This window comes from Rhineura floridana, chromosome 3 (assembly GCF_030035675.1).
Source record: "Rhineura floridana isolate rRhiFlo1 chromosome 3, rRhiFlo1.hap2, whole genome shotgun sequence".
NCBI lineage: Eukaryota > Metazoa > Chordata > Lepidosauria > Squamata > Rhineuridae > Rhineura > Rhineura floridana.
The window spans coordinates 144,787,101-144,810,349 of NC_084482.1; the positions used below are offsets into that span (position 1 = coordinate 144,787,101).

Sequence of the window (23,249 nt, forward strand, 5' to 3'; positions counted from 1 at the left end):
GGCCTCCAGAAATGCCTAGATAGAAATGCGGCCCTTGGTCTGAAAAAGCTTCCCAACCTCTTATGTATATTTGTAAAATATCTCTGATCAAGTAATAAATCCCAAATGCAGAACGAAGAGACAGATACTTGTGACATTTGGGTAAGGGTTTGTGTATTTTTCTGTACAAAGCCAAGCAATATATATTCATATATCCAAAATTATTTGGAGCGAACGTTTGTTATTGTCTATGAGGGAAAAACACTTCTAATGGCGGAGGCCTGACTTCCTGGTATTGTCATGTGATCTCTTGGGTCAGAGCAGAAGCTGTAGTACCCTTGGACGCCTTCTGCTTGGAAAGGCTGTATTTTAATGGTGGAGCACTTGCTCAGTTTGATGCAACTGCAGAGTCAGTCCTAAGTACTGTACCTCCAATTAAATTATATATATATATATATATATATATATATATATATATATATGTAAATGATCTCTGCCTCAGGCTCTGGAGTACTGTACTGCTAGTGGGTCTCCTCATCTCTCAGAGTTGACTTATATGTCTGTGTGGTATATGCCAGCCCTTTCAAAATGCAGCCATTTTCAACACGCTTTTTAAGTAGGGACCTTATCCCAGTCTGTGTCTGTGTTGGAATTGCTTTTACAGGTATTTCTAAAGTTTTTTAAAGATGTTTTATTTTAAGATGTTTTAAAGTCTTTTGTTTTTAAGATGTTTTAAGGTGCTTTTTAGTGTTTTTGTTTGCCACGCTGTGCTTCTTCTGGGAGGAAGGGTGGGATATACATTTAAATAAATAAATAAATATTGCTTCCTACTTTTGCTAGAAGGGGCAGATTCTCCTTCCATAATGTTAAATATTGGCAAACATCACTGTGATTTTGTTCTACTGCTGTGTGCATATGCAGGTTCCATTAGCAGTAATAGTAGATATAGACTTAGGAGTAAGCGTTTCTCAAATGGTGATTGTAGTGATTCAATATTACGTAATTAGATTTTAAAAATTGTTCATGTAAAACAGACTGTGCAAAAGAATGCCATGTGCAGCTTGTTACCAAAAAAAGAGGGAACTGAAAGGTCATGTGCTGAAAATCACAAACATGTCAGTTTTACTTCAGAAAAGTTTATTGTCCTTTCTATAGAAATTAGCAAGGAGTTAGACTGGGCCTTATATGTATATATTACAACACTGGATGTTCCTTAACAAGATGCTTCAGACCGTTTGACATATTTATATTACTGGCTATTTTTGCCAATTGTGTGGCCTTAGCTGTTTACATCCCATTCCCAGAAGATGATTCTAATTCAACAAATCAGAACTTGGTAAGTATATTTTTTGGGATTTCCTTCCTGTATTTGAGTGGCTGTTGTTTTTAAATAATACACAAATCTTTTTAAAAAAGAAAATTGTAGAATGAATTATATATTTAGTCAGGTGGCGGTATGAATGAGAGTCAACATTTTAAAATGTATTTTACTGCTTTGGTTGCCGGTTCCAATGCATGGTCTGGTTTTTGATAATGTTAAATTCTAAAGGCCGTACAAATACATTGTAAGGAAGACAGAAATTGGATTTATATCTTGTTGATGTTATGTGCTGTTTGCCCTCTCAGTGCTCAGCCTTCATGTGAACTTTTACTTCCCTATTCATTTAGTTTCAGTTCTTTTCATATTTTAATAGAAAAAGCATAGTAACATTGAATCGTTTATAATGTCAATAGAGATGTACATTTTAATATCTTATTCTAGAAGAAGAATTTGTTTGGAAATACTGTACATGATTACATCCCTAACTGCAAGATTGAACTTGGAAAGAATGTCATATGCTGTTGCTTTCAGTGAGATTTTTAGTAGAAACTGGCCCATGTAAATGTTAAGTACTGCAGTAGGTATTGATGCTTATATATTGAAGTAAATGGCCCTGGATCCAAAGGTGACCTTCTGTTAGCAGAAAGTCTCTTCTGCATGTGGAACTACTGTTTCCAATCTAGCAGAAAATGTTTGTGTGAGAAAAGTGATCCCCAAATCCAAAGACATTCTGTTGTGCAAGTTCTTTCTCCGGGCTTTGCATAAGTTGTATGTCAGGATCATTTTATGACCATCTAAAGTTTATATGTGACAGCCTGTATCTTCGTGACCACCCACGTTTCTCATACTATACTAAAATCTCCCCGCCTAATATTATGGCATTGTTTTCTAGTGACTTGGAAAACTGTGACTTAGTGGTTAAGGTAGCAACCACCTCATGTTGGGACTACATAATTACTGTTTCATGTGGGGGAGGTTTTTTTAACCTATCCCCATGTGACAATCATGCCTCATGTGAAAAATTTCCCATGTCAGATAGCAAGCTAGTTTTTAAGCCTTCTGGGTAGTATGTTAAGTTTTTTTATACTGGAGGGAGGGCCTTTGTAATACATCATACATATCCTTTTAAGGCAAAGCTGAGGTGGTCTAAAGATCCTGTGTGAGCACATTATCATCCCAAATAGATGTGAGTAATTATTTAAATTCTGGTAATCTCACTTGCTTGAGTCTGTCATTTTCTCAATGTTTTAAATATACAGTAGGGCCCCACTCATACGGCGGGTTACATTTTGGACCCCCGCTGTAAAGCGAAAACTGCTGTAAAGTGGAACCCATTGAATAGAATGGTGCGCGATGCCTGAAAACTGCCGTAAAAGCCGAACAAGCGCTGTATGAGTGGGGCTTTAGTCTAATTGCGTCTAATTGAGACCACTGTATTAGCGAAGCGCTGTAAAGCGAAGCGCTGTAAAGTGGGGCCCTACTGTAGTAAAATGCAATGTACTGCCTTCAAGTCAATTCCGACTTATGGTGACCCTGTGAATAGGGTTTTCATGGTAAGCAGTATTCAGAGGGGGTTTACCATTGCCTTCCTCTGAGGCTGAGAGGCAGTGACTGGCCCAAGGTCACCCAGTGAGCTTCATGGCTGTGTGGGGATTTGAACCCAGGTCTTAGTCAAACACCTTAACCACTACACCACATTGGCTCTCTTAAATATAGTAGTGCATATCATTCCTAAATTAGTATTTTTAATAGTACTGTGAAGCACTTCCTTGGTATCTATTGAATAAAATATATAAACCAAACTGGAAGAATTCAACATTTCTTGATAATATAGTTTTTGCATGCTTATATCTCAGTTTGAGATTATGTATACAAATAGTGTTGGTTTGTTTTTCTTTTGGAAAATTTTTGTGAGTGCAGTGTTCTCCACAGTGAAGACATTTGTTTGAAGAGCTCTTTTTAAAAACCATTACCTGCTTTCTTATAGAATTGCTTCTGTCTATATGTTTATTCTTATTTTACTAAGCTATGACATTTAATAGCATGAGACAACAAAAACTGGGAAAACACAACATAATTCAGGTCAATGTAAAGAACAATCTATGCAGCAATGTATCTTAGCCAATGAACAGGCTGTTTTTGCTTTCACAAATTTAGGGCACAAATCTCTGCGTTGCTGTCAATCCACTAGGTGGTCTGTGCTAATACAGTAACTAATATCATAAAGGATTACTTGAAGTGGGTAAAGCATTTGTCTGCATCAGAGGCTGGCAATTTTATAGAATTTTAGCTGGGTCAGTTTTATCTGGTTTTTAAACAAAGTGTTAAATTAAATCTTTTTGCCCTATTCAGGAGTGAATTTAAATATTTCATTTTTATATGCCTTGCTTTCCTTTTTAAAAATGTTTCTGAGTGTTTTTTAAACAAAAATATGATGTATATTTATCACAGGGGTTTACATTGGGTTTTGGCAATAGAGCTCTTTTTGGACTGTGTATGCATTGTGCAACAGCACATTTTACATTATATCTTGGCCGTGCACAAATCTTTAATGATTGATTTGAGCAATAAAGAAAAGCTAACTGGGTACAATTTATTTGAATCGATTACTGTATACAAAGTTATTCAGGTGAATGAAGAACATTTTTTAAAAAAAGTCCTGTGATGTGTAATTATACAATATGTAATAGATAGCATCTGTCATCATGAATGGCATATGTTTTGTACAGCAAATTTTACTCAGTGTAAATGGAGTCTGCTGTCCATGGATGGACAGGGCACATTGTGTCCAGACTGTTAGGGCTTCATAGTCCTTTTATTTGACAGCTCTATTCTGAGTTAGCTGAGTATCACCCAGTCTGTGGATTTCAAAGTAAAACAACAACCGGGAAACAGATTGGTAGAGTCCTGAACTTTAGAAGGAGACATTCAGTAGGCCATTTACAAAACAATATACGGCAAGAATATGCCAATGCCATTATTTATGCCTTGGATGTAAATATGAGAAGTACCTCTTTTCTAAAATATATGTTTTAGTTTATGATGATTGCACTCTTTGTCTTCATTAGGAAATGAAGACATTCTGCTGCATATTGTATGAAGTGTAAAAAGGAATCGCAGAGGTCTGGAGCATATTTTTTATCTTTGCCTTTGAAGTGCAGTGCCAGTACTGATAACAGTGCCAGTGAGGAATTCACTTTAGTGGAGAATACTAGTCTGTCAGCTTCTCTTTTAGGTGACTTATATGGCATATTATAAAGTTTAATCCATTTTCTATGAAAGGCAATCAACATAGTATACAAGGCAGAGAAAAAAATTAATTGTACAATCAATTTTTACTTTTTGTTTAAAATTGATTGTCACAGTAAATGTTGGATTAATACAAATTATGACTGAAAACTTTTATAAATAAAATGTACATGAACTCATCTAAGGTATTTTGCAGTAATATACCTTGGAGACCTTTGTAAACTAAATGATGACCATATATTTTTGTAATACAGAAAATGCCAATTTGCTCTCCATTTGCTCTTCATTAGTTCTTTGTTGAGAGATTCTTCAAGAAGAGGAATTTGGGTGGGTGATTTTTTTGGCTGGACCAGTTGTTTGCAAGACTTTTAAGGCTGCAATCCTATACACACTTACCTGGGAGTAAGTCCCATTGAACTCAATGGAGCTTACTTCTGAGTAGACATGCACTGGCTTGCAGACTAAGGCTTAATTGGAGATACACACTTAATTGGAGATAGGTCCCATAGAGGTCAGTGGAACTTATGTCTGAGAAGACATGTATAGTATTGTGCTGTCAGTAATGTAAAGTTTAGATTGCTGTGTTAAAATCCAACTCATGCACCTGTGAATTGATGAAAGCCAACCAGTGAGGGCATAATGGAAAACTACATGTAGCATCACCAGCTTCAGAGCGCTGAACTTCTGCAGTGGGTAGGTGGGGATAGGAATAAAACTACAAATAAAGGAAGCTGATTGCTTATGCAAACGTCAGTCTGTTGTTGATATCCATCTGGACATTTGGATGGCTTATATGTTTAACTTAATTTTCTTCACTTTTTTTCTTGCTTTTTCAAATTTGTATATAAAAATAATTAAAAAGCTGATTGCTAGATGAGAAATAGGAACTTGACTGAAATATGATAATGTCTGCTATAACATAAGCAGAAGGCAGTTTGGCTTTCAAAATCAAATAGGATGTTATATTCACTAATAGGCAAAAAATCTTGCGGTTTAAGAACATAACTATAGCCAACAGATATTTCTATCAAACTTTAAAAAGCAGGGAAATTGGGCAGCTATAGTGAATGCACCAGGGGAGCAGGAGACCTGGCCCTCCTCTCTGAGATATTGTACTGCCCTACATATTTGTCAAAATGCAAACACAATTTCGGTTGGTCTTTCACAGTCCAATCCACTTCCTGTGTAGCTTGGAAGAATTTGGTAACACATGCTTCTGAACATATATCGAGTGGTTTCTCTGCTTTTTAATTGGGGAGGTAAGAGATGGGATCCTGTACAAGTTTGCTGAGAATGGATTGATCATTTGAATGCTTATTGAGTTCAGTGGGCCTTACTTCTCTGCAATCATGCTTAGGATAGGTAAAACTGACAATGGGGAGTGAAGCCTGGAGTGGGCAGGGGAGGAGGAAGAAGGAAGGAGGAAGGGAGAGGAGATAGGAAGGAGGGGAAAGGCAGGTCATCATTTGCATGCTTATTGAGTTCAGTGGGATTTACTCCCATGCAATCATGGCTAGGATAGGTAAAATTGACCAGGGGGAGGGGAGATTAGACGGAAGGAGCAAGGGGGGCAGAGAGGAGGGGAAGGGGGAGGGACGGGATTGGAAGGGGAGGGGTGAAGGAAAGGGGAGGGAAGGGGCAAAAGGGAGGTGATGGGAGGGAGGAGGAGGGGAGGGCAAGTTTGATCATTTGCATGCTTATTGAGTTCAGTGGGATTTACTCCTGTGCAATCATGCTTGAAAATGAATTCGATTGCCTTCAAGTTGATTCTGACTTATGGCGACCCTACGAATAGGGTTTTCATGGTAAGCGTGTTTCAGAGGTGGTTAACAATTGCCTTTCTCTGAGGCTTAGAGTCAGTGATTGGTCCAAGGTCACCCAGTGTCCATGGGGGAGGAGGAGGGAAGGAGGGGATTGTAAGGGCCTGTGGAAGGGGAAGGGAGGGTGAAGGAAGGAGGAGGGAAGGGGCAAGAGGGACGGGGGAGAAAGGAGGAGGAGGGGAGGGCAGGTTTGATCATTTGCATGCTTTTTGACGTAAATGGGATTTACTCCTGTGCAGTCATGCTTAGGATAGGTGAAAATGACCTGGTGGAGGGGCAGGAAGGGGGGGAGGAGGGCAGGAAGGCAGGAAGGGGGAACAGGAGGGAGGGGAGGAGATTGGATGGGTGGGCACTGGGTAGAGGGAAAGCCCCTTTCCTTTCCAAAAGGAAAACATTGTGAACAGTATCATTACTTTTCAGCATTTCCCTTTTTAATCTACAGCAGGCACAAAAAATCTCCCACCCAAACTTAAACCAAAGCTGTACTGGCCACATCCACACTAGACAGTCATGGCTTCTCCCAATTTAACTTTAGGCAGTCATGGTTTCTCCCAAATAATCCTGGGAAGTGTAGTTAGTGAAGGGTGCTGAGAGTTGCTAGCAGATGCCCTGTTCCCCTCACAGAGCTTCAGTCAGAGTGGCTGACTGTTAAACCACTCTCGCCACTGGAACTCTGTCAGGGGAATAGGAGTCTCCTCTCAGCACCCTTCACAAACTACACTTCCCAGGATTCTTTGGGAGAAGCCATGACTGTCTTAAGTGAAATCAAAGTCTGGTGTGGGTGTGGTCCTCTGATTAGGCAAGCCCAGCAGCTGTGAATCTGGCTTTTAGAACACTGACAGTTGGTTCTTACTGAGCATGCCTAACATTATCATTGAGTTCAAGCCAATATTGCTTTAATTAATAAAAAATCAGCCAGGCATTTTTTTAACTTTTAAACCGCAGAAGATGAAGGTCAGAGTATGAGGCAAGGCCAGTATTAGGATTACAGGTACTCTGTGAACATGACTGATTTTTAATGAATTTCAACAGTTTTTGAGAACTCTGACAGAAAAAAGTCCAAAAGGGGTCTGGTTTTTCTCTCTCTTTACACTTTGAACTCTCAATTCTCTCTGACTGTTTTGTGTATTGCCATGAAAATTGAGAGAGTTGTTAAGCAAGCATTTCTGAACTCAGGACTTTAAGTTTTGCAAGGTTTTCTTTTGAAATGAGCTTATGGGAAACATCAGAATGGCATGGGGGTATTTTCAATTTAACATTGTGGAATGCAAAAAATCCATGCTGACTATAGTATACAGCCACTCTTGTGGCTGTATAATGACATTAAGAAAGGTATGATAAAGCCAGGAAATATCATCTCACAGTTTCATAAACCCAAATATGTAAATGCTGTGTGTGCAGCAATGTGTTTTTTATCTTAAGAAGGATACAGTGGATTTGTAGTAGGATAACAAAGATGATGTGAATTTCAGAATACAATTCATATTGGATATGGAATTGTTAGCCTTTCTTGAAGTGTTATTAGTAGTGAACTGATAAAACTAGTAGTCCATTGACCTAATCCAGCTGGGGCAATATGTACATGGAAGGAGGCTTCTGTGATCATATTTTTTGCTACATGAAGAACCATGTGTATAACCTCTTTGATCCGTCAGCTGAGGTGTCACCTTTTTTAAAAAAAAGCCTGGTGATCCGATGTTTTGGAGGAAAAGGTGGGGAGGCTCCCCCTTCCCTACCAAACTACTTATTATTATTTTTTAAAAAGCTCAGTTTGTGCAGTTCCAGCTGCTGTGTGCTTTCTTCATTGGACTAGAACAAGTAGGTTCAGAATTGACAAAAATACTTTTGAACAATATGCTACAGAATTTCCTGTTAATAACCATTGCCATAGAAAATTATTTGCCTTAGAGAATTGCTCCAGCTCTTCTCTTTCCTGAATTCCATGATTTTGTCCTCGCTTCTTATCTTTGGGGTGGAGTGAGATGTTATGGAGGTACCTGAAGAAGTATGAGCTTCTGATTTTATCATATATTTTCTCTGATGTGACTTAGGATATACCTGTATTACAAATTGACTGATTTATTTATATGTTCTCTTTCCACAGTGAGCTGTGCCCAAGCGCATTCACTTATCAAAATACAAAACACTGGGGTAGGGGCAGGAGAAGTCCGTTTACAAAACATATCAATAAACCCAAATAAGACAAATCAACAATTTAGCAAACATGGAAAAAATTCAATACTGCAAAAAGAAACAGTCTAGATTTAAATATAATAATACTTCAGTTAACAAAGTAGATGCGTTCCTGGACATTAATTTTTTAACAAGAACTTTGGTACCAGAGGTAGGAATAACATGGAAAGAATAGGGGTAGGTTCCTACACTACAAAAAACAAGAGCAGTTCAACATGTTTCAGCAAAGTTTTTATTCAAAACTAACAATACGCATGTCTGAAATGAAACAACCAGGTCAGGTAATATAGACCACTTGAAGGCTTCTTCCAAAACGCATCCAGGGATGCCTGCCTTGTCTTTTTTCTTTTATCATGTAGCATCTTGCTACAGCAATCTAAAGCTTTGAGCACAGCTCTCCTCTCCATACGCTTGAGCAGGCAAGGGGCAGCTACCACCACCATGTGCTTGGTTTCTCTCTCTGTGCCATCCTTTCCTACATTCAAGCATATGCGTCTTCAGTAAACATTGATTCTGGGGTACCCAAAACACTGTTTACTGCAGAGGTGCCTGCGCCATCTGGCGAGGAGTGCCATTCCAGCCACGCATGAGAGAGCTGTCTGCAGCAGCCGCAGCCCAGTAGACAAGCCACATTCTGATGTCAGAGTATGTGCTCCCCCTCTGCACCCCAGAAAAAGACTTTGTTAAAAGGAGCTTCTGGAGGATTTGTTAACTACTGTATTACTGTACATAAGAACAAGAAGGAAGTTAACAAACAATAAAGTTCTAACTGCTGATTCAGGTCTTATTGTAGCCTGGCTTAAGTTCAGAAGGGAGGGGGTCCTCTCAACAGGCTAGATGGCTTACAGCTGGCTCCCTCTTCTCTCCTGCAGAGGAGACTAACAGCAGTGAAAGGGAAATGCTGGGGCGGGCAGTGATGGTAAGTCCTCTTCTCTAGCTTGCTGGAAGTTCCGGCTGCTGGTGCAGGTCTATCCTAGTACAGTAGGGCCCCACTCATATGGCGGGTTACGTTCTGGACCCCCGCTGAAAAGTGAAAACCACTGAAAAGCAGAACTCATTGAATAGAATGGCGCGCGACTCCCAATAACTGCCGTAAAAGCGGAACAAGCGCCGTATGAGTGGGGCTTTAGTCTAATTGCATCTAAGTGAGACCGCTGCATTAGCGAAGCGCCGTAATGCGGGGCTCTATTGTATAGTAATCATAACACCTTCCTCCCAAGAGTCCTGGAAATGTTAGTTTGGTGAGTGTGCTGATAATTTTTGTTAGAAATTCTTAGCGTCTCATACAGAACTATAGTCCCCAGAATTCTTTGTAAAAAAAAGTCTTAACTATTAAGAGTGCAATCTAACCCCCCCCTGGCCCTCACAGGCCGGGAGGAGTGCAGATAGGGAATGGGTGTGTGTGTGTGTGTGTGTGTGTGGGAACTGGTGTGATAGCAGACCCAGTTGTATCCAGGTGGACGTAAAGCTACTGCTGGCAGTTTTCCTGATGGTGGTAGCTAAATATCTCTTAGATGCAAAAAAGAAGACAAAACTCACAGGCGTAAGTACATGTGTCACAAACTGGAATAATTTAAATATTGTAGTAGAAATACCTATGCATGGAATACTGTACTATGCAAATAAATGCAATTTTAAATCCAGTTTGCTTTAAAGATGATTCCTTTGCATTGGCTTTTGTGTGAGAAGACATCTCCTTTTCTTTACTCTGCATTGTACTCCCTGATGAATAGACCTTCTGGGATAATTAGTAATATTCATTAGGCCTTATATTGAAAGTCTGTATTGTTTAGGGTTGCCAAGTGTCCAGTTTTCAGCTGGAGACTCTGGTTTTTGGTGGTCCTCTGCAGGTGACTCACCTTAATCTCCGGACCCTTAGCTTTCATTTTTTTAAAAAAATTAAATTTCTAGGTGGTCTGGTTCAAAAGATATAAACCAAAATGTCAGCTTCCCCCCGCAACTTCTGTTAGTACCAGCTGCTCTAGTCCCTGCCCTTTCAGGTTTTTAGCCAATAAGTGACGTCAGGTTTGTGATTGACAATAGCAAGAGCTAACCTCATATCAGGTTCTGGGAACAGTTTTTTTTTCCTGCTTGTCTCACATCAGGAATTCAGTAAATATATAGCTTTTAGCAGCATAAAGAGTACTTTCTCTGTACAGGATTGGGACTTGCTTCTGAGTAAACATGCATAGGATTGCACTACAATAGACGATCACAGCAGGATCTTGGTAGACATAAAAGTGTACATGCAAGATTTTTTAAATTACTTGCAAAAATGGTATATTATACTTTTCAAATGTCAATTTTTCAAATAATTTTTGAACAGAAGTTTAAAAAAGTATACATGCTGCAGTGTTATACTTTTCTAATTAAGGAGTCAAACAAGTTTAAATTTTATTGGACTGTGGAAGAGGGCGATTTACTAGTCTTATTCACAATCTGTTTTGAAAACAATTTGTTTTGAAAACCTTTGCAATACGATTTTTTTCTGGGAGTAAAGCTGCAATGCTAATTCCAGATACCTGGGAGTTAACCCCATTGAATTCAGTAGGACTTACTTTTGTGTAGACTTGGTTAGGATTGTGCTGAAAATCAGTGGGACTTTTGAGTGAACACGGAAAAGATTGTGTTGTAAATCTTTGTCTCCCTCTCAGATCCTTTTTTTTATTATTTAAAAACACAGTTAGGCAGGGCTTACTTAGGTGTCACTGATTTTATTTGGCAGGAAACTAATACTTATTTTAAAAAAAATGTTCTGCAATGGCCAACTGGTTTCGACAACAAACTATTTTATGGGATGTATGTATTTTTACATTTCCAGTGTGTGCATTTATGGAATATTTCCAACAACTCTTTGGGGTAGCGTTGGAAACCAAGGCAGTTTGCAACAAGAAATTAAGCCATTTAAAATCCAATAACCGTAAAACAAATATAAAACAGTTGCAAAACAGCTTAAAGTGGCATGATTCTGAATTTTGGATTGGGTGAGTGAAGTTCCTTATCATTGAATTGCAGTCCCGTGCATGCTTCCCTGTCTGAGTAAGCCCCATTGAATACAGTCTGAGTAAACATGCATAGGGTTGCACTATCCTGTCTTTACGGGTTGTGTAAATAATAAACATCTTTGACATTCATGCTTATATAAATATTTCTTCATACTATGTCTTGATCTGTATGTGATTTCACACTGTGGTTGTAAATTATTATTTACAAATGATTATTTCCTCTACATTTTAAGTGTGCCCTTCTTCCTTGCTGTGATCATGGCCCCCTTTGTTGTTTTCACCCTGCGGGGCAGATTAGGCTGAGAGATGGTGCGTAGCCCATGGTCACCCAGTACACTTTGTGTCTTATTTCCATTTTAAAATTTAATTAAAATGATTTATATGTAGGCAAAGCTTATGAGGTAATGCAGATCCACATAATACATTTAAAGCACATCCAACTTGCCGCCCTGGGCTCCTGCTGGGAGGAAGGGCAGGATATAAATATAATAATAATAAAAATAAAAAATGAATAATAATAATAATAACAACAACAACTTGCATTTAAAGCACATGACTTTCCCTAAAGAATCCTGGGAAGTGAAATTTCCCCCTCACAGTTATAGCTCCCACCACCCTTAACAAGCTACAGTTCCCAGGATTCTGTGGTGGGATTCACATGCTTCAAATATATGTTGAATGTGCTTTAAATGCATGGTGTGGATCTGCCCTAGTATGCTGTGCATTCATTAGTGAATTGAAAAGAACAATAAATAAAATTTAAAAAATATGTTTTTAAACAGGGCTGTAGCTCAGTGGTAGGGCACATGCTTTCATGCAAAGGTCCAAAATTCAATCTCTGGAAGAGACTATTGCCTGGAATCCTGGAGAGCCAATGCTAGTCCATGTCATCAGGACTGAGCTAGATGGTACCAAATGGTGTGACTCGGTATAAAAGAGGAAAAAGACCCAAGGGCCACAGTGACTCTGAAATTTATTTATTTTATTTACAACATTTATATACTGCTTTATACTAAAAAAACCTCAAAGCAGTTTATAGCAGGAATTAAAACAATACAATTATTGGCAAAAACAGATAAAGACAGGTATTTAAAAACATTCAAAATAATAAAACCAACAATGAGTTAAAAGAGATAGAAAAACATAATAGCCTCTACATGTAGGCTTGCCTACAAAAATGTTTTTAACAGGTGCCAAAATGAGTACTATGAATGTGCCTGCCTAATGTAAATAGGCAGGGAGTTTCAAAGCATAGGTACTGCCACACTAAAGGATCCATTTCTTACAAGAGCAGAACAAGCACTATGTGGCACCCGTAACATGGAAAGCACACCTTGAACTTGGCCTGGTAGCAAATCAGCAACCAGTACAGATTTCAGAGCAGAGGTATTATGTGCTGATAGGGTCTCACTCATGTCAGCAATCGTGCCACAGCATTGTGCACTAACTGTAGCCCTCCAGGTCAGGTTGGGCTGCATGGGGATTTCTGTGACCTTGGCTAACTGGCTGTCAGGACTTTTTTAGTTTTAGTTAGGAAGCCTGACTGGTTGTGGGATGCTGAGTTTTCTGCCGTACTCATAGGAATCTTGTTGTGGTTGGTATGGTATTCCATTTAGGAAATCATCACTGTCTTTTGTTTTTGTTTTTCTATTAGCATTTCAGTTAACCCTGATCCGTACTCCCTTACATCCATAGGAGCAACAACAGTGGTTCCATGTGGTCAGCTCAACCCCCTTAAACCCACTGATGATGTACCTTGTTATTTGCATGATGGTTTTTTTCTTGCCCAATAGAGCTAAAAGAGAATTCACATACTGGGAAGTGTGACTTCAATTGCTGTTGTTTCAATCTACTGCTTGTGAAGGTAGACCAAACCATGTGTGTTTTCTCTCTGTCAGTTATTACTCACTGGAATTAGCTTGGCTGTCAAAGTGAGTTTATAGCAGCCCACAGAGTAGGCAGGAAAGAGTAGAGAATCTTCTTAACTCTTACTCATTTCTCACACCTTTCTCTGCAGTGAAGGGTCAAGTCTGTAAAGAGGTTTGGAGCAGCCATGTTAAAAGGCAGGCAGGGCATTCCAGGCGGGGTTGCTAATCCTGCTTTGATATTGATATCATTGCAGAGGATCGCTAGTCAAGTTTTGCCAACAGCACAATCCTAACAATATCTACTCAGAAGTAAGTCCTGTTAAGTTCTATGGGCTTAGTCCCTGAGTAAGTGTATTTAGAATTGCAGCCTTCAGGGGCATCCATCTTTACCCCTGAGAGCTCCCATCTAACATCGCCACAACATTAGGCTTCCTTCTTCCTACAATGGCTTTCTGGTGACTGGCTGGGCCTGAGGGCACAAACCTCCTTGCCAGTAGCAAGTAGGCTACATTAAATGTTCCTTACCCAAGCTCTCTAAGCAGGTGAGAAGGAATGATCCCATCACTTCAGTTGGACCTAGAAACACCCTCATTTACCTAAGATTTCTATCTTAATTTCCAATCAGAGAAATTTTTTTTGTTTGAGTGGTATGCTCCAAGCAACTGTGGTTGATGCTTAATGTATCATGCTTAATGACATCACTAGAGCTGCCCGCTATGACATCACTAGGGCTGCCCCTGAAACCTCAGGGTTTCGGATGCTTCTGACATGGCAACTCTAGTACTGCTTAATTTGGCCTTGCTGTTAGTAAAGATTTATACTGAGTCTGTGGAAGCAGTATTCATACTATCTTAATTAGATTCTCCTGCCATTGAATTCAGTCCCTTTGTGTTGGATTCTATGCAAAAGATAGCTCTGTTTGTACACAACATTGTATTCAGGAACAAAACAGTATGTGAGCTCTTACTTGGAATTTTTCCTGTCCCTCTTTCTGTCTGGAATCTATGTCAGAATCAGATCTTATCTAAGCAGTGCCTCTTAACTCTGCCTTATAAGCATTGTTTTTAGCTTTTCTGACATCTCCCTTGGTTGTCTTCCCAGATTTCCCTTAGCTGTGTTGTTTCAATGTGTGCCTCTTTACTTCTTGTATATCCTTCTGCTTCTCACTCTTGGTCATCTATCCTTCCTCTAGCCATATTATTTATTCTTTCTGTTGTGTTCTGGGGCAGTGTCCTGAATTTTGGCTGCTCAGCAGCGAATCTCTCCTCTGACAGAAGTAAGATTAATTAAATAATGTAAACAATCTGTATAACTGGATTAGCATCTCCTACTATGTTAGTGGAAGCAATATTCTCTATGACACAGCATTTAAGAGGCCATTCCATGTCTTTGAAGGGCAGGGATAGCTAATGAGGTGCCCTCCAGATGTTGTTCGACTACAGCTCCTATCTTCCCTGACCATTGGTCAAGCTGGCTGGGAGTTGTAGTTCTGCAACATCTGAGGGGCACCAGTTGGAGTAGGTTGTGCTAGAATCTCAAATTTGAAACTGAGGTTCATATCCACACTTGCTGATAAAAGTCTTAGATGACCTTAGGCAAGCCTCAGCCTAACCTAGTTCCAAGGATAAATTGTTGCTCAGAGCACCTCCAAAGAAGTACATAGTATAAAGAAAATAAATGAATAGAAGCATGAGATTAGGCAGACGTAGTATGCATTGCTCTTTCTTCTCCAAGTCTGAGTCCTAATGATTATAGGAAAAATATTCACAGCTTTAAAAAGAAAAGAAAAAAGGATAACTGCAGACTGGTAAGACTGGTAGCCTTCCTAATTTCACAGTCGTCTTAGGACTTGGTCCCGGATAATATGCATTTTGCATTCTTCAGGCCATCCATGCCTTCCTTATGGGGCATCAAGACTGACTCGGTCCACCTGTTGCCTTAACTAATAGTGCAACCTTATACATGTCTATTTAGAAGTGTGGGTTGAATATCCAATGCAGCGCTATGTGAATATTCGGTCAGTGCAAGGATTTCTGTTTGCGCAATGGAATGTTCTCCTCCTGGCTTCATGTGCACCCTAAATCTGTTCTACAGGTTTCTCCACCTTCTGGAGCAGATTTGGGGAGGACATGGGTGTGATGTTCTTGCTTGTAGGGTAAATATGGTAAGTGCTGTTTATATAGAAGACATATGGTAAGTGGAGTGAAAGAGGAGGGGGGAGTACATGAGCAGTAGAATGCTGGATGATTGGCTGAGCGTTTGAATGGCTGGGAGTATAAATGGAAGAATGACAGTTGAATCCATATGCTTGTGAAACATTCTAAAACTAATCTTGTTATTTCTGATATTTAATAAATACTTATTTGGTTTACCAAAGGCCTGATCCTTGGCTGGGGGATATACATACCAGAAGGGAGGGCAAGGTAATTACCAAGGCTGAACAGAAACAGTATCTAATGGTGGCAGCGGTAAAGGGAGGATTAATAACAATTCAAGTATCCAGAGCAACCCAGAGTTGTATGCGTTATCTGTAAAGATACAAGGGGGTTGGGAACAGCATAAGCACGCAGTCACAAAAGTAACCAGCTAGAGAGAGACTCAGGCAAAGTCTCTGGAAGTATTGGTTATAGGACGTGACTGGTGGTGCTGCCTAGCAGGGGGATCTAGTGAGATCTGTGCTAGAGCGGAGTGAGAAACCATATAAAGGACGGTCCGGACTGGTGGTATCCCTGGTGGTGCCTAGTGAAAGGCAGTAGCCACAAGCAGGTGGGAACCTGACAGGGAGAACCAGGGAAGGACGTCACAATGGGGCAGGGGGAAAGTCCCATTGTGCAAGTGGAAATCCTTATGCTGTCGTAAGGATGAATGCTACCCTCTGTCTCATTGAGTTCAATGGGGCTTACTCACACTTAAGTGAACACAAACTAAGTGTGATTAACTTCTGAGTAGACATGCATGGTATTGTATTGTAAAGTAGCTATTCTTATATTTTATATGCTTAGATTCACCGTCAATGTCATATAGTGTGAACAATAAGTTGGCAAAATATTAAATACTGATAATTTTTGTTGTGGTAGGCACTAGCAAGGAAAGCTACAAAATAAGATGTTGCTTCCTATTATGCAAAAGTGAAAGCTATGTCTATATTGCAGCAATTTACTGAGATCTAGCATATCCACAGTGAAATTTAGCATTTATATTGCATTGTTTAAAGTTGTTGTTAGATTTATTACCCATCCTTCACCAGAAGGTCCCAGATGGATTACAACAATGTAACATACAACATTAAAAGCAGTTTAAAACAAATTACAATCACAACTAGAGTAGGTCCTAAAACTATATTTTATCTTTGGATCCTCACAGTTTTCCGTATGCCAGTATTACTGCCTCCATATTGGGGGAAGGAGCACTGAGCCCAAAGCTAACAGCTTGCAAAAGGCCAGCCACTGCACTGCTATCAGAGCAGAGATTTGAGCTGGGAATTTACCACTGTTAGCTCTATGATATATTGAGGTATAGTGCCACTGTGGTGTAGCTGTTAATGCTTTGGACTGGGACCAGGGAGACCACAGTCCAAATTCCCACTCAGCTATAAAGCTCATTGGGTGATCTTGGGCCAGTCACAATTGTTCAGCCTACCTTACAGGGTTGTTGTGAGGATGAACCATCTTAAGCTCCTTGGAGGAAAAGTAGGATATAAATGTAATAATAATAAACTAAATTGCCATGATTGCAGTGGGGCTCATTAATTTTTACCATATTTTAACCAACAAATCCCAGCAGATTCACTTGCTTTATGTCTTGATTTGAAACCTATTGGAAGACAAGAGGAAAAAAAGATTTGAAGCAGCAATAGTTTGATGGGATGAGAAAAAAATTCCCTCCCCTTTTCAAAATAGGTTTTTAACAAAATCACAAGGCCTCTTTTTTATCTTCTTTTATCATCTGTATTTGAAATCCTAGAAAATCGTGGTCTAATTCTCGGTGCCTATGCCTATGCCTATGCCTGGGCTATTCAATTTTAGACTGAAGAAGGAGGCTTGCATCACTCAACTTTCCTTCATAGAAAACAATCCACCTGCATAGAAAACTGGCAGGGTTAGGGAGAAGGCCAGCCTTCTTGCTGTTTCTTTTATGGCAAGCATATTTGCCTGGCTTATGTCTTTTCTCATATAAAGCATGTAGCAGCTGTTTGATAAAATCGGCTTATTTTTTTAAAGCCGTGCTTAAAATTCTTATAATTGTATTTATTTGTTTTTAGAATTTATAAATCACTTATCACACCCAAGATGATTTGCAGGATATAAACTCACCCATTTGCAGCATATAAACACGCACACACGATAAAACCTGTATTTTTAAAAAGAGAAATGAGACGAAAGATATTAGCAAGCAATTTTTAATGAAGATACAAAGCATTCTGTTAGGCTAACTTACCTTCTTGTTAGGCTGCAAAGCAGGGGTGATGACAGGGTTACACTTGTGTCCCTATATTTTATTTTCAGACTTTACAAATAAAAGGAGATTGATAATCTCAGCAGTTTGGCCATTTATATAAAGGTTTCCAATTTTTCAAAAAAACCCTCTATACGTGACGTTAATCACGTACTCTTGAGTGTCAGTGTTTTTCTTTTACAGATTTCCAGGACACCTACCCACCCATGATTAGGACCATGGTGTGGTGGTAGAGGAATTTTAACCCTTTCCCCTGCTGATCTGGATCAGGCTGTCCACACTTGAAATTTTTATGTGTGTGTGGGAACTCCCATTGGAATGGGTGGGAGTCTCCCCCTCCCCAAGTGCATATTGCAAGTGTTTGAGTGGGTAGTGCTATGGCTTGAGACTGCACTGGGGGGCTAAGGATTAAAGCCACCTACATCTGATGCCAGGGTCCTGATTTGAATAGGGCTGCCATGGTGGCAACTTGTACAAGAAAAAGCTTGCTTGCATTCAAGGGCAACTTATGTGAACAACAAGGCTATAGGGATGGTTCCTTACATATAGGCAAGATAGAAGAAAAACTATTTAAAAGCATGCTGTCTTCACCACTGGCTCAGTTTATTTTATGTCTTATCTACAACTTGGGGGTGTATCTTAAGTTTCTCAGTAGCAATTTGTACAAACTTCTTTTTTTTAATTAATTTTTATTCAAATTTTCAAAACCAAAACAATACAAAAAGAAAAAACACAAATCCATAACTAATACAATAAAAAGAAAAAAAATATATATAAAAAAATTGACTTCCGATTTGTCATAGTTCAGCTATAAGTCTATAATATATAACAAGCCTGTAACTTATAGATTATAAAATCACCTTCCTCCAGCGGTTATCTTAATTGGTTACAAATCTCATTAACATCATATCATTTTATTCTTCCACAAAAAGTCAAAGAGAAGTTTCCAATCCTTAAGATATATGTCCATCAATTTTTTTTCTAGATAAACATGTCAATTAATCTAACTCATCAAGTCTACTAAGTCCAGTAATTTCAAATCGCTCCTTCCATTATCCGTATTGGTTCCATCTTCCATCTTCCATCTTTATGCGCCCAATAATCTTGCTGTCATAGTCATATAATAAGAGTCTGATAGGAATTTCCTTTTTCACAAATATTTTCTTGCCATCAGTTCCGAACATATCACTGAAGTATTGTTGCAAAGCCGCATCTCTGTTCCTCTTTTTTATATGATACACTAGCACATCTCTTGAAGATTTTTCCATTGACACAAAACAGGGATTAATTCTGTTAGCTTTCTCCATTTCAAGTTCCATCAAATCCTTCCAGTCCAGGAATTTTTTTGAACCGATAATATCTTTATCTCCAATCTCTTCAATTCCTTCAGTGACAGCGCTGAGTTCCAAACCGTAATATTTGTCTCCAGAATCCATCACAGCCAGGAAATCCAAATCTTTTTCCATATCCATATTTAATCCAATCTCCATAGTTTGAACCTTGCCTTTAATTTCTCTTTCATCCTTTTTTGGTTTTCCAGATCTATCTTTATTCTCCTTTCTCATAGAATCCTGAATTTCTTTCAGCTCCTGTCTCATTTCGTCAAATTCAATTCTCCATGCTTGACTATTTTTTCTCAGTTCTTGTTTTATTGAGTTAATCCCATTCATTATTTTCTGAAACATGTCTAAAGATAAAGTCCCTTCTTGTACATCCATGATCTTCTTAATTGTCATTCTTAAAGCCAAAGGAACAAAACTCCTTCAATTTTCAATGTCCCAAGCAAAGAGCAGTTTATTTCTTTATCCAGTTACAAAGGAGTTAATCTTTCAAACCAACTGGCGTCACACTCTAGACAGCCCTTATCTCTTATATGCCCAGAAGTGCAAAAACAGCTTTAGTTCACAGCGTCCAAAAAACTAGTAGCAGAAAAAATGAGCAGATTCGTCAAAAAAAAAAGTAGATCAGAAAAAATAGTCCCAGACATATATTACACCAAAGTCTTATAAGTCAAAAAGAAAACCCTCATCCGTTGTAATCTTTATAATGCTATTTTCCATGTCAGCTTTTTGCAATAAAAAAAAGATAGGCTATTTTTATTTTCTTCCCCCTTAGTTCCGTGAGTAAAAGAGAAGGAAAGTTTTGGCTCACCCAGGTTTTCTTAATTGCTGATTCTTTGACAAATCCCTTTAGCTGTGTAGATAAAAAAGTAATAAGCGTAGACAGGAGGATACTTGCCTGTTAAATCGTTTTCTTTAAAAAAACAACGGGTCACTTTTTCAGCTGAGCTAGCTATAAATCCTCGCTCCATCCGAGCTGCTGGAAGACCTTCTTTCACAGACAATTCTGACGAATTCCAGTCTCCAACAATCACAACAAAGCTGTGTGGAAAATCTCACGTTTCTTCCTTATCCGGAAGAAATTATCCCCAGTCAAAAAAGACCCTTCTGACTGGATTTAAAACTGAAAAAAGTTTCATCCAAGACGGGAGCCGTCTCAGAGGCTGCACAGGCGGAGGGATCCTCCTGGGAAGTCCCTGTACAAACTTCTCAAAAGTTCCTTAGGTTTTTTTTTTTACAGTTTAGCCCTGCAGGTGAAAACTAATGTTTCACAGCCTGTCCTATCTTGCTGAAAGCTGACATTTATAAATCTCCATTATTCTGTTATTTCTGGGTTGGAAAATTGGGAAGGGGAATGAAAGCAAACCTAAGGGGGTAGTAAATTACTTGGCTCTAATCATTTAGTGCTGACTCCTAAAGCTGTGGGTAAGAATTTAGCATGCTTTGATGTGAGAAAAGGATAGCAGAGGCTTATGAATCTTGACATTCTTTCAATTGTCCAGTGTAACAAAAATGCAGCAAGACACATTTATATTTTATTTAATTAAAATATGAAATATTCTGCCCTTCAGGAAACATACCTCTATGGTAGCTAACAATAAAATGAATAAAACAGTGGCATACTCTGAAAAGATGAGCAGCATTAAATACACATATTAAAAAGCCCTGGGCTAGCGAAAATGTATTTGCGTGTCACCAGAAAGACATAAAATTTGGCACCAGGTTAGCCTCTCCAGAGAGAGAATTTCACAAATGACTTGCCAGCATTAGTAAGGCTCTCTCTGTGGTTACCACTCACCAGTTTAAAAGCTTTTCAGTGTGGATCTCAACATTTAGGAAGGTCAGGACTGGCCCTAGACATTTTTCTGCTTGATGTGAAGCAGCAAATTCCCTTCCCCTTCCTACCAAAGTCAAGGTGCATAATGCATAGTACCCATGGCCAGCCACAAGCACATCTCCCATTCCCTAGCAACACAAATTCAATAGTAAATCAAATCTTTCACAATTTGCTACCTTTTCATAACACCCAAAATCAGCTGCCTGAGACAGTTGCTTCACTTTGCCTAATGGTGGGGCCAACTCTGAGAGGTCCTTTCTGAACTTGAGCCACACAATCCCATAGTCTCACCATGCTGGCCAGCAATTTAGCTGTATAGTCAGCCTAACGTAGTTGGTGTAGAGAAAAAGCAGAAAGCATGGAATGAAGCACATTGCCAGCCACACTGCCAACATTCATGGCAATACTGCTGACTTATACCAATCATGGAGTGGCAGACTTCTAATGCTACCATATATCACTTAATATTTCTTGACTCTCCCTTGGGTTCAGTGTGTGGGTTTTGACTTAAACCACCTTTGAAGTTGGTATAACATTATGTCAGTGAAGGGTGGGTTTGGATCCAAAGAAGTGTAGGATATGGTGTATGTCATCGTCTCTCCTGTCACATCTTGCTCTTTCTGCTGGCAGAGTTGTGCAAACAGTATAAATATACCAGCAAGGAGTTGTGCTGGCATGCCCACAATGTTACAGAGGCAGATCTTGACTGGGAAAGGCATAGCCCAAGACAACACCATAATAGCAGAGCTTCCAGCATAATCTAAGCTGCCTCACCTCCAGCCAGTGAATCTGAAGTATGGGACTGCATCTTTACATTTAGTAACTGAATTTGTGAAAAAAAATGCTACTAACAAAGATGATGTTAGAATGTACAGTTGCTTCTAACCACAATGCAATTATACGTGCTTGAATGAAAATTCCTTCACAAGGTGTAAAAGACTACACAAAGCAGTGAACAACACTTGCCAATTATATCTAAAGTACATGTAATTATGTAGTTAGATAGTGGCCTTGCTTTGGCTTTTAAGTTATCTACACCATAAGACCACCTACAAAGACAACTGCACTGTTTAATTTTCCCCTTTGCTCAAAAAGGGAATGGGATTTGTATATTCAAATGCGCCCCAGAAAGCTTAGGCAATTCCAGCACACTGAATAATCATTTAGTGGTTCTTTCTGAGGAGGGATCTATAAAAAATAACCATCTTTGTTGATGCTGAAAGTTTTAAGGTTCTGCAGGAAAATGTAGAATTGTGAGGGAGAGATTAGGCTTCTCATAAATCACAGAAAGAACAGACACACTGATGCTCTTTATCTGAAATGTAAACAGCACAAGGTTATAAAAGCACATTTTGCATGGACATAGAAAAACCAATGCAGCTATCAGTGAAAGTAAATGAAGCATGATGTGATATTAGCACCAGTCTTGCAAGCTTTAGTTCTCAATAAACAAGACACTGCAACAGCTGAATAAGCAACGCATAAACCAAATGTTTCAGAAAAACTGGACTTCCAATAACTTCCGCATTTGGTTGCACTACTAGGCTTCTTGGAAACCCCAGTCAGTGGCACATTTCTTCTTGTTTGATGAAACGATGCTTGCTAAAAGCATGTATCTCACACCTGTAGTCTGTGATTTGCAGTGGCTTTTCATCTGGTTTCCAGGTGCAGCTAAGAGGGTTGAATAAGATTGGACAAATGGTTCCTGCCTTTTTCTGTGTGATACTGAAAGAGCTGAATACAAAATCGTTACTCTTAATGGAATGGTTCAAAGGCCATGAAGGATTTTTTTTATTTGTTGTTGATAGTATGGAAAACAGAAGGAAGCCCTCCTGTTTCCTGCCTCCCCCCCCTCCAGGGTGCTGGAAGAAGTTTGCCCCCTTGCCCAGCCGCTACCATGCCACTTGATCATTGCTGGCAGTTGCTAGAGTCAGGTATTTTGGCAAAACCTTGCAAGACTTGGGGAAGCTCTCTGTGGTGCTAGCAGTAAGTAGTGACCTAGAATTAGGAGTGAGCAGTGAAGTGGCCAAGTTTGCTGATGACACTAAATTGTTCAGGGTTGTTAAAACAAAAAGGGATTGCGAAGAGCTCCAAAAAGACCTCTCCAAACTGAGTGAATGGGCAGAAAAATGGCAAATGCAATTCAATATAAACAAGTGTAAAATTATGCATATTGGAGCAA

At 39.2% G+C, this 23,249-nt stretch overlaps 1 protein-coding gene across 1 annotated transcript in view; it reads left to right on the plus strand.

Moving 5' to 3' along the window:
- Positions 1–23,249, plus strand: part of CACNA1D (calcium voltage-gated channel subunit alpha1 D) — a 316,751-nt gene that overhangs the window by 13,476 nt on the left and 280,026 nt on the right. The window contains exon 3 of the mRNA XM_061618220.1: positions 1,210–1,315. Within this exon, the coding sequence (XP_061474204.1) occupies positions 1,210–1,315 (106 nt within the window). The remainder of the gene's footprint in view (positions 1–1,209; positions 1,316–23,249) is intronic.